The sequence below is a fragment of the Macrobrachium rosenbergii genome, chromosome 43, assembly GCF_040412425.1.
Source record: "Macrobrachium rosenbergii isolate ZJJX-2024 chromosome 43, ASM4041242v1, whole genome shotgun sequence".
Taxonomy (NCBI): Eukaryota; Metazoa; Arthropoda; class Malacostraca; order Decapoda; family Palaemonidae; genus Macrobrachium; species Macrobrachium rosenbergii.
The window spans coordinates 46939125-46951397 of record NC_089783.1 but is presented as its reverse complement, the minus strand read 5'-3'; the positions used below and the strand labels follow the sequence as shown (position 1 = coordinate 46951397).

Below are 12273 nucleotides of genomic sequence, written 5' to 3'. Positions count from 1 at the left end.
TATATATATATATATTATATATATATATATAAATGTATATATGTATGTATATATATATATTTATATATATATGTACATATATATATGTATGTATATATACATATATTATTATATACATATATTTATGTATGTATGTATATATATATATATATATATATATATATATATATATATATATATATATATATATATATATATATATACATATACACAACACTGAGCCTTTTTTTTTAAACGAGATGGCACTGTGGAAAGCATGACAAAGATTTAACGATTGCCCGAATGCACTTGGAAGTACATTTCTTAATCTTTGTTTTCGAAGCATCTGCATTTCGCAATACTAATCGCCATTCGATTAAGTCAAGCTTCTCTTATGGAAACGAAAATGGTGAAGGAGTAAAATGATATTCGTGGAAGGTCAAGATTGGAAAACGTGATTTTAAACCTGCATAGAAACGATACGTCACAGGAGTTTTGCAAATTGGTATGTTGATCATCCGCCCTTCAATCATCAAACATACCAAATTGCAGCCCCCCAGCCTTGGTAGTTTTTATTTTATTTAAGGTTAAAGTTAGCCATAATCGTGCTTCTGGCAACGATATAGGCCAGGCCATCACCGGACCGCGGTTAAAGTTTCATGGGCCGCGGCTCATACAGCAATACAGCATTATACAGAGACCACCTAAAGATAGATCTATTTTCGGTGGCCTTGATTATACGCTGTACAGAAAACTCGATTGCGCCGAAGAAACTTCGGCGCACTTTTTATTTGTTTTATTTTTTGTACTGCTGAAAGTCAAATGAATAAGAAAATGACTTTCATAGAATAAGATGGTTTCACAAAATGTGCAAAGACATTGCTTGCAAATTCCCTACTCGAATAAGGTTCAAATACAAAAAATTTTTTAAAAAATAAAGAGCTGTGACTTACCTTTCTGATGTGAAAAATTTAAAAAATTGCAGATGTGTGATTTAAAATTATATCAATTAAACTGGTTTCAATGCGTTACCTTCCAGGTATGAGTTTTAAAAAGCTAAACTTTAAAATGTTGAAGATCCGTAAGAGAAATAAAACTTGCGGAAGTATTGCAATGAAAATCTGACCCAACTTCTGGAAAGAAATACCATCTGTCAGAATGATAAGTTTGCTCTATGACTGACAAGCTGAGAGAGCTTGGTTGAATGTCGGCGATGACGAGAACGGAATTTCGAAATTAAAAAAATCGTACGAATTAAATTGTTGTTTTTAATGCTGAGCGTGAATACGACGAACAAGGTCAAGCTTTCCAGACGCTTGGCTATGGCTAGAATGCTAGAGAACTGAGCACGCTTTCAAAATTTCTCTTCGCAATAATTAAAATCGGAGAAACATTTCAGGATGTCAGATGGGTAGGCAAATGCTAGGCGAAACTTGTAGTATCTGTCGTTGATAAAAAAAAAAACAAATTTTGGAAAACTTTAATAGGCCCTACAAAAAAAAAAAAAAAACTGGGAAGCATTAAATCTAAAGTGTTCCTATGAGCAAATAACGTTACTAATAGGCGTTCAGGATAATCCCCCTTAGAAGAACGGCCTGAAATGAGGGACCTAAAAAAACAGGATCAAAGTAATATGTAAATATTTACCAGTAAAAAGTTATACACAAGAATCTTGTGGGTTTCTCTTTCCATCTTCAGAAGAAAACTGAAAGAAGTGTTTGTTTGGTTTATCTTTTATCATTGGTCAGACTGACTGCATTTCCGATACAAATGCAAGAAAAGATAAATATTTATCAATTAGGCCATCAGTCATAACTAACATTGCAAGATGAGACGGAATATAATTCACTACGACATGAGTTTGCTGATTATTGACAGCAAATATCAGCAACGGTAGTAATAACGTGATAAAAACGAGAATAACAGCAGTGAGGAAAAGATAATTTGACACTGATAATAGTGAGCAAATAAGTCCATTCGTCCACAAAGCTTTAATTTTTTTTTCTTCGTCGTTTCAATAGCCTTGCCTTGACACGCGAGTTTGAGGATATAAGTTGCCTGTTGTTAGGTATTTTAGTGGTGATTCCAGGAAAATATGACAACTGGACTTGAAAGAAGTTTTGTTGGTATTTGTTGTTGGAAATTTGTTTTTTTATGTTTGGGTAACTAAGGAAATTGGTGGTTTTTTATATATATATAGTATACATATATATATACAGTATATATATTGATAAAATTTATATATATATATATATACAGTATATATATTGATAAAATTTCTGTGCCCTTGAAAACGTTGCCAATTTAAACTTGTACACGATCTGTTTACGAAGTGATATTTAAAGCCTTATAGTGTAATCGGATTTCTGTTTTGTATTTAGGTACATTGACTTCTGAATAATATTAATTCTGACATTGTATGGGTAATGATTCTTAACATGCAACGATTCTAATATAGTATGGTCAGTGATTCCAACATTCAATGGCCAATAAGAATTATCTATCATTGTCTGACCAAATAATTCTTAGAACTCTATGGCAAATAACGTTAATTACTTGTGCCCCAAAGACACTCGACCGTCAAATACAATGGCAACGCTGTCTGACCGAGATTCACCTTTAACATTTTTGTACGTCTTTTTTTGTTTTCGTTCTTTGTCTTTGTCCATTCACTGCATTTTCTTTTATCTGTTTACACGTTATTTTCAGGTTTTTTTCTTTAGATTTTTATTTCATGAATACAGCATGGCTGCTTTTTACGCTGTACTCTTTCGTTTCTGGTCTTTCTCTCAGGTAAAAATGACCAGTACATTATATATATATATATATATATATATATATATATATATATATATATATATATATATATATATATATATATATATTACACGTGTGTGTTTGAGTGCCTCTGTGCGCTCCCATGTGTGTGTGAAAATAACGTTTTTGTCATGTTTTCTGCTAATTATTATTTAGTCTATTCGCTTGGTATATATCTCAATTCATTGTCGATTATCACTTCCTCTGCACTTCTACAAAAGGATGAATTTAATAACCAGTTCCATCAGCGATTCCCAATGCGTGTCATCAAAACGGCGCAAAGAAAGTAAAGAAAACGGAATGAATTCTGGAAAGGCAATGCAAAAGTCATTATGCTGTAACCAGCAAGTACTTGTTCTTAACCGGTACTGCTGATTCACATTTTTCTTTTTTTTTGTCAACCAGCCACAAAGTCGATGGCAGTTCCACCGCACCCTCAACTCTCTCTCTCTCTCTCTCTCTCTCTCTCTCTTTTATGTATGGGTTCTCACGATCTTGAAATCGAATTCCCTTGCTTGAGGGAGGACTCCGGCAGAATTATCTGACATGGTTGATGTCCAGTCGTTCGATGATTGTTTTTATTTTTTTATTTTTAGCAGAAAGTTTGAATGAATTTTCATTCTCCATTAACACTCTTACCTAGCCTACTATGTGGTTCGGTCTGACGCAGTTTTCTAGAAGTTTTATTTACGTTTTAACTCAACTGTCGACTGATCTTCCTAATCCCGTTGCTGAATAGATGGACCGTCAGAAATTTAAGCCTGGTGGAAATGCCTTACTGTTTAATTGGTTGACTTGAGTCTCACTTCATAGGTAATTTGTTATTTTGTCTTATTCATGTACTGTATGAATTTAATTCGTTTTCTTATTTTTTATCTTTCATAGTCTATTCCTCGCTTCTCAGTTTCTTTTTTTTTTTTTTTTTTTTTTGCACTATGCTGCTACCCTACTGGGGCGCTTGGGCACGTGGCATTCTGCTTTCCTAGCTAAGGTTGTAGCTTGGCTGTAATAATAATAATAATAATAATAATAATAATAATAATAATAATGTATACTGTACATTAGATGTACATGGTGATTTTCATTAATAACGATAATGTTTAATATATATATATTAGATGTATATATATGATTTTATATATAATAATATATATATATATATTATAATATATATATATATTAATATATATACATAAACTTTATATATATAAATATTATATAAATATGTGTGTGTGTGTGTCTGTGTGGGCGCGTGTGTGATCAGATCTGAATACTCTATGGGTGAGAGTATAATGAATAAATCAAACTGAGAATTTCTATTTGATCAGAACACGCCCAATTTCTACCCGATTTTCTGACATATCACTACAGAACAGGAACAGTACAAATTCAGTACCATACCTTGGCTCACGTAGGTTCTTGTTCAAATCTTCACTAGTTTAGAGATTCTCTGTTCTCATTCTCCGACAATATCTAAAATTCTCATACTTTCCCTTCTACTTCCATATTTGAAAAGCTAAATCCATAGTCTTGGTATTCGAAACTTGTAATACAAGTTGCTTGAGATCATGTGACTTTGGGCTCTATTGTTACTCTGAATTATAATCTGTAACAGTTTATCCTCCTTACGGCTTGTTTATTTTTACTTTGGTTTTTTTTTTTTTTTTTTTTTTTTTTTTTTTTACGACGTCAAGTTTTATTTGGTCGTTCAGCTCTTGTGCAACGCTAAGAAGGACCAAAGACTCGTCGAGAATCACTTTTCTTTTAATAATTCATCTTTTTTTTACTCCTAAAGAAAGTATTGTCAATTTGGTCCAAATCCTTTGCTACGCGGATGAAAGCTCAAGTACTTAATTCCATCTCAAATAGTTTTCTTTCAACTCTGTCAGGTTCTGGTTTTCCAGATCGCATGCTTGTTTTGAGAAATGATCCTTTTTTTAGTTTTCTATAAAAGAAAACTATTGAGATGGCTTTGTCTATCCGTTCGCACTTTTTCTGTCCACCCTCAGATCTTAAAATTTACTGGGGCTAGAGGGCTGCAAATTGGTATGTTGATCATCCACCCTCCAATCATCAAACATACCGAATTGCAGTCCTCTACCAAAAGTAGTTTTTATTTTATTTAAAGTTAAATTTACCCATGATCGTGCGTCTGGCAACGCTATAGGAAAGGCCACCAAGTGGCCGTGGCTGAAAGTTTCATGGGCCGTGGCTCACACAGCATTATACGCTGTACAGAAAACTCTATTGCGCCGAAGAAACTTCGGCGCATTTTTGTAATATTTGTAATAACTTGTTTTGTTTAAGAACTTTACCATTTTATCTTATCAAGTTGTGGTATATGACTCGACTCAGCGAGATTTTTATGACACTTCTCCCGTATCACTCCAACAAAAACTTTCTGATAGTTAAATTGACTGGCGCAAGAGTTATTTCATAATGAAAGCGCAACCGCAGTCTTCTTTGTGTTTCTTGTCAATTATAGCATGTAATTTTTTTTTTTGGCAAAACTCTATTTCTGATTATTAATAGTGGTTTGTTTTCTTTGCTTTTTCGTGTATCAAGGCCCAAATTCATAAACAATAATCCCCTATTATATTACACAGCAGCAGAATTTGGAACCCCAACAGTCTAATTCAGTAATGAAACTTTCTCTATTCGTCAAATGTCCCCCCAAAGACAAAGCTCGTTAAATTCACATCCACTTGTTAAGAGTCTTTTTTCTTCATATCTTTCACTTGAAGTGAAACTACAAAATAAATCCTCGACACCACGGAGAAATTTTAAAAAATTAGTTCCTTAAGCTGAAAATGACACCGCGTCAGTCAATGAAACAGAAATATTGCCTGACATTTTCAATGGCATTTTGAAAAGGTTTATCGTCGAAAATTCATCTCCATAAATATTTCAAGTTTCGCTCCTCTCGGCCCTGGTCCGGGAATATTTATGACAACTTGTAAAGTCAAGATCATTTGAGTTAAATTATATCGAACCGCCGCCGGTTTTCTTTGTAATGTCAAAGAAGGGTGTGAAGTTCCGGAACTATACTTGAGCATGGAATCTCTCTCTCTCTCTCTCTCTCTCTCTCTCTCTCTCTCTCTCTCTCCGAGAAGCCTTCAGAAAAAAAAGAACGATAGATCTGAGTTGTCCAGAAAAAGAACGCCCTACAATGTAGAAACTACGCCTTACTTGTTTTGCATATACCGCAGGTGTCACGATTGATTTGTTTGCAAACTGATGCAATACTTTATGTTTGTGTTTTTGTTTTTGCGTTTGTATCAATACATAACGAGTCTGTTGGTCACATTCATCATCTCTGTGCATGACTGACCAAGCACAATTCTTTGACATTTACTAACATTGATATCAATTTATTTATTAATTTGTTACATTAATTTTACTTTTCTAATAAGTGATCTCTTCTTTCTGTATCTCATATCATATCCTGTAATATCCTGTAACTTCTTTCTAACGAACACTATATTCTTTGGAAGCTTGAATTTCAATTCATTGCCTCCTGTGGGTTTCTTCCATATGAATAGGGTTCATATTCTGATTAATGACAATAATAATAATAATATTCTTTATAACTTCACATTTTAGATACGCTTTCCACTGGAAGCCTTGAAATCCGAGAGGATGTGAACGAAGCCAGGATTCGAACCCAAGGTAGTGGGAAGACTGAAGTCATTGCTCAACCATTTACACCATTAAAGTAATTAAGTTTCTAAAGGAAATATCCTTCTCTTCTGCAGAATGGATTCCAGTGCTACATAAAGCTCCTTGTTAAGCAGTATGGCGCGGAGCTGTCTGCCGCTCTTCAGAAGGAGCTCGACCTCTACTTCCAGGTGGGTAATGTTCAAGCGGTAGTTAAATTGCACCTACACAGTCACTGTGAGCCATTGCTGCCCCGCAATAGTCTCCTAAGGTCTGTTTGCAGGTTCCTAAGCACTAGCATTTGTGATGAGGTTTTTGTGTACTTTTGTGTTACAAGGACGTATAAAATTTGGATGACGTGAGTTGGTCATTCCGTGCAAAGTTACGTGATGTTTAATCATTCACGACATATTAAGAAAAACCTCAGGGTATGATTCGTGGTCTTCCACGCTTAGTATAAAATCTACCATAAGCAGTTCAGTTATTCATTTGTCTGTGTTACGCAGCTAGTTTTCTTACAGTCGTGCAGTAGGAACAGACAAATATTCCCATAATTACAGGCTTATTAGCCTATAAATGTAAGTTTCTTAGAGCCGAACATGTCCTCCTTACACGACAGGCTCATTTATTGCCTTCGTAGCAATGCGACTGAACTGGGTATATTTTGAGGGTAACATTCTCAGCTGTATCTATTTACCCCAATTAATACAGGACAAAATAAATGATGTCCCAGGCCCAGAACCCCCAAGATTTACCGCGCCCCAAAAAGTCCCCGGGTAAAACAATATCGCTTGCATGAAATGAAGGTAATCAGTTAGTAGGTACTTCGTTGTTTAGGCGGTTATAAGCAATGATTGAAGTACTTAAATATTTTCGTTCTTTTGTTTTTATCGTAAAATGGTACATAAAGCATATTCGCCATAAACTAAGCTGTTATTTACACCCTTTGCAGAGGTAAGATAAAATACGGTCGTAAACCTACCAAGAATTCAAGGCCACTTTTGCATTCCTGAGTAATACATAAAATGAACACTGCAGATGCCCTTGTGGCGTGTTAGATTCTTTGGTAATACGTTTCTTTATGACTGGGATTTAAACCATAAGCGATGTTTGATGTACAATGTCTAATAATAACAGCGATTTTGATACTGGTAATGATCTGTCATAAGATTTGTAAAAGTACACTTGGAACTTCATAATTTATTTTGCTAATCCTTGTGGCCTGGATTTGTTACTTTGTTATGCGTTATATCTTTGGTATAAATCAAGTCATGTCAAAAAGTTTTTGCCTTTTATTACATGCTAAAGCTCTTAGTATGAATTAAGCAAAGCGGCCAGTGTCACCGTTTTTAGTTCTCACTGAGCTTCTGCAGACAACTATGAAGGAATTTGTATAATGCAGTTCTTCTCAACAGTTATCGGTGTATTTCAATATAAACATTATTAACAAACTCATCTCACAGATCTTCATAATGCTGGTACAGATGACATTGTTTAGAAGCGTATTACTCCTTTTTTAGGTGATTTCTGGGATATAGAAATACCACATTTGTTTTTCGGTTCATGGGACTTGACCATTCCTACAAATAAATATTACATTGTCTGAGTTCATTTTTAATAAAAATCATCGCATTGACATTTTTTCCCTAACCTCTGACGCTTTCCAATCTTTGAAGTCTTCATATTTCACTGAGATGTTCATAGCTTCACGCTGGGCAACCTAGAATTGCGCAAATTAGATTTACGCAAAACTTGGGCAAGGGTTCTTGTGCGCACGCGTAACCAGGTAATTTTAGAAAAAAGCAAAGTTATACGGAATCATATCAGTTCAAGAAACAATGCCCCATCTTTTAATAATGAGAACCGACCCCCTTTCAGCTTTTGCCGATGTGTTTAATTTCATCTCGTACGTGGAGCCGATCGGGCATCTTATAATATGCGTTCCCCTCGGTGAGGTTCGGCAAGCATTTTCTAAACTCTGTGTCCTTCATTTTTCTTCTTCCTTCTTTTACAGGTTTCTGAGGAAGAATGGGAAGAAGTGAAGCCTTCGCCCTCTCAGAGAGCAAGCACCATTGTGAAAATGATGAAAGTGAGTATATTTATTACAACATTCTTCGCGTAATACGTGAGAGATGTATGTGAAGCAAAGATTGGATGTATTTACGAAGCGGATGAATGCTTTGGAAAGTTCTGAACGGGATAGTTTCGCCAAAAGAAATGGGGGGAGAGAAAGAAACTATATGCTTTGCGGAAATGCTGATTCGATTATTAGCGAAGGTTTAGCTGCCTATAAATAAACAACTTGAACGGAGAAGTGACATTGCGCAAATGGATATAAGGCCTATAAAGGGTAAGACTTGTAAACATGATCCCGAGAATGAAAATGAATACTTTTCTTTGTTGACTGTTATTGATCAATAGAATAAGACCCCTTTTATGTTTATTGCCTTTTGTTGTTGAGCATTCACTATGAATTCACTGGTATATTATTGTTTTCACTCTCCTGCATAAATAAAATGAATCTTTTCATATGACGGAAAACAAAGGAGATTCCTAAAATAATAAGTCGTGAATATATATGACCTGTGTTGTCCTGTTGAGTGCTCTGTGTATTATTCCAGAAAGTGTTGCTATCTCTATATTTAATTTCAGCTTGGAAGTCCCTACATCCATGAGTCACTTACACAACTATCTTTGCTATAGATAATATAGATTTTAATATAGATCCTATCAGCACGCCCATCTAATCACCCGCTTTGTCATCAACATTCATCTGCAGCGTTCACGAAGGCACATTCACCAAATAACCTTAATTGGCCAGCTCTTATTAGCTTTATGAATCCAAGAAATTTCTCCATCTTTCATCTCGTGCGCCACTTGTATCTCCCTCTCTGGCTTGAAAATGCTCCCCAAGCAACCTTCTAGATGTTCTATATTCCTCCTTCTAGATGTTCTATATTCTCATGTTGTAGCTTCTTAAGTAGATGAGTAGTTAAATAAGCTGTAGGTTCCGTTGCTAGGTAACCAGTTGGTTCTTAGCCACGTTAGATAAATCTAATCCTTCGGGCCAGCCCTAAGAGAGCTGTTAATCAGCTCAGTGGTCTGGTTAAACTAAGATATTCTTAACTTAAGCTAGACTAGCTTCCACGTAAATATTTCGGGAATTCAGTTCTATACAAGATGAAGAACTGATTGCCTGATAGGATGTATATTAGAAGCTATATCATCTATAACAAAACAGGACCTATATTATCTATAACAAAGAAAGTTGTGTGGGTGACTGCCATGGAAGTAGGGTCGTCTACGTTGACATTAAATAAAGAAAACAGCTGTTTCTGGAATTGTATATATATATACATGATATTATATATATATATATATATATATATATATATATATATATATATATATATATATATATATATATATAAATAATATATATATATAAGCACACAATCACGTGTGGAATAGAAATGAATTTCTAGCTCACGTCAGGATCGAAGCCAGGTCTTTCAATTGGAAGGCCTAGTGGGCAGTGCCCTTGCCTTCCAATTGAAAGACCTGGGTTCGATCCTGGTGTGAGTCAGAAATTTATTTAGATAGATAGATAGATAGATAGATAGATAGATAGATAGATAGATAGATAGACAGATAGATAGATACATGTGTGTGTAAAAATAATTGGCCAAATGAGATATATTTTCAACAACATAAGCAGGGCAAATTCGCGCAAACTGCAGGGGTGCCCAGCTTCAGAGCTAAAATGAGTGCATTTATTCGTAAGATGAATAAATTGTTTACAGATAACCTGACAAATAATGAGACACACTCGTAAACTTGCGTACTCTTTGCTGGAGGCATTGTTATGCAGATATCAGTCAGTACAATACACGTCATGTTCGTAGTTGCTCGGTCTGCGGATCTGATAACCTTGGAACGAAGCTGCCTTTCCTGAAATGATTAGGAGCTAACCTTGGAACGAAGCTGCCTTTCCTGAAATGATTAGGAGCTAACCTTGGAACGAAGCTGCTTTTCCTGAAATGATTAGGAGCTAACCTTGGAACTAAGCTGCCTTTCCTGAAACGATTCGGTGCTACCTACTCCGAGGTGCTAGTACTAAACATGGCGGAAGCTCCTTGGCACGCCGTGTTTAGTACTATAGCCCCTCGGGGATCAAAGTATTATATACACCCATTTCTATATTGTGTGGTCGAGAAATTATATCAATAGACGATATCTTCGTGCGGCCGTCTACTTCACATTTACTATACGGCGTTTAGTACTAGCACCTCGGAGTAGGTGACGCTTAGATAACAAGCCAAAGTAGCACCAGTGATTCTAAGCAGACAGATGGACCGGATGATGATATGTCGTGTTCTTCCAATGGTTGCGTGTTACTGTTCTATTCAGATTACAGTTTGTCGATAATCGTAATGCCCATTCTGCGTTGTAAAATACGTTATAGATAGAGAGAGAGAGAGAGAGAGAGAGAGAGAGAGAGAGAGAGAGAGAGAGTTATTTACATCAAATAGTGCCGACTGTACGACGTAAAAAAAAAAGTTAATTTATCAGTCCGGTTTACTGTAAATCTACTTCTTTCAACTATGGACAGGAAATGGCTGCCTGCCATTGAACGGCTCTTAGAAAGTTATCAAATAAGCACTCTTAAATGCAATAGCAAATGAAACTAAAAGAATAATGAAGACGTACTTGGATAGCGAGTAAAGAATGAAAGAAGCATGAGTTGTTGAAAAAAAAAAAATGATGGCATGACTGATTTGTACTGTTTGGAATCGACCATCGCGTGTAAGGGATGAGATCGGAGCCAATTCCTATTCATTTATAGTGAATTACATACTGTTGTGACACCTTCTTCCTATGTAAGTTTAAGTCTCTCTCTCTCTCTCTCTCTCTCTCTCTCTCTCTCTCTCTCTCTCTCTCTCTCTCTCATAGAGAGATAGTGCCGCCAGTGCACCTCACGCTGTGCGCTATAGGCATTACTTATGGTTCTTTGCAGCGTCTCTTCGGCCCTGGCTGCAACCCCTTTCATTTCTTTTACTGTACCTCCGTTCATAATCTCTTTCTTCCATTGTACTTTCCACTCTCTCCTAACAATTGTTTCATAGTGCAACTGAGAGGTTTTCCTCCAGTTACACCTATAAAGCCTTTTTACTCTCAATTTCCTTTTTAGCGCTGAATGACCTCATAGGTCCCTGCGCTTGGTCTTTGACCTAAAGTTCATACTCCATTCCATCTCTCTCTCTCTCTCACCGAATCGGACAAGAAGGGAAAGATTGGGTGAGTGTTCTTGAAAATCCAGATTCCCTCTGTTAACCTAGGCAGTGAATTTCATACGTAAATATTAATCGACTCTCTCTCTCTCTCTCTCTCTCTCTCTCTCTCTCTCTCTCTCTCTCTCTCTCTCTCAATCGGTTGCATTTTATTCCATTTATGCTTCCCATCTTTATATTAAAAGATCTGAAAGGAAATTGGCAGAGCAGACCCAACTGCTCGACTGAGTGAGAGGTGACATAGCTAATGAAACTCAAATACAGGTGGTGGAAAAAATAACAAGAAAAACCTATTTGCCGTATTTTTATTATTATTATTATTATTATTCCTGAGAGGTAACTTGTCCAATTTTTTTGTCAGAAAGGTAAACCTTGACAGTCTAAATTCCTCTGAACCTTACAGCACAGCTGTCACTTTTAACAGCTGTGCAGTGAGGTTGAGGGGAATTTAGACTGTCAATGTTTAATTTTTAGTTTAAAAAGGCTGACAAGTTTATTTTATCAATGTTGTGTTCCACGACAATTGGCA

General features: G+C 35.8%; 1 protein-coding gene across 1 annotated transcript in view; it reads left to right on the top strand.

Annotated features, from left to right (window-relative positions):
* The window catches only part of LOC136828864 (ionotropic receptor 93a-like), a 52421-nt gene that overhangs the window by 14190 nt on the left and 25958 nt on the right, over positions 1 to 12273 (top strand). Inside the window, exons 7-8 of the mRNA XM_067087142.1 lie at positions 6552 to 6644; positions 8468 to 8542. Of these exons, the coding sequence (XP_066943243.1) occupies positions 6552 to 6644; positions 8468 to 8542 (168 nt within the window). The remainder of the gene's footprint in view (positions 1 to 6551; positions 6645 to 8467; positions 8543 to 12273) is intronic.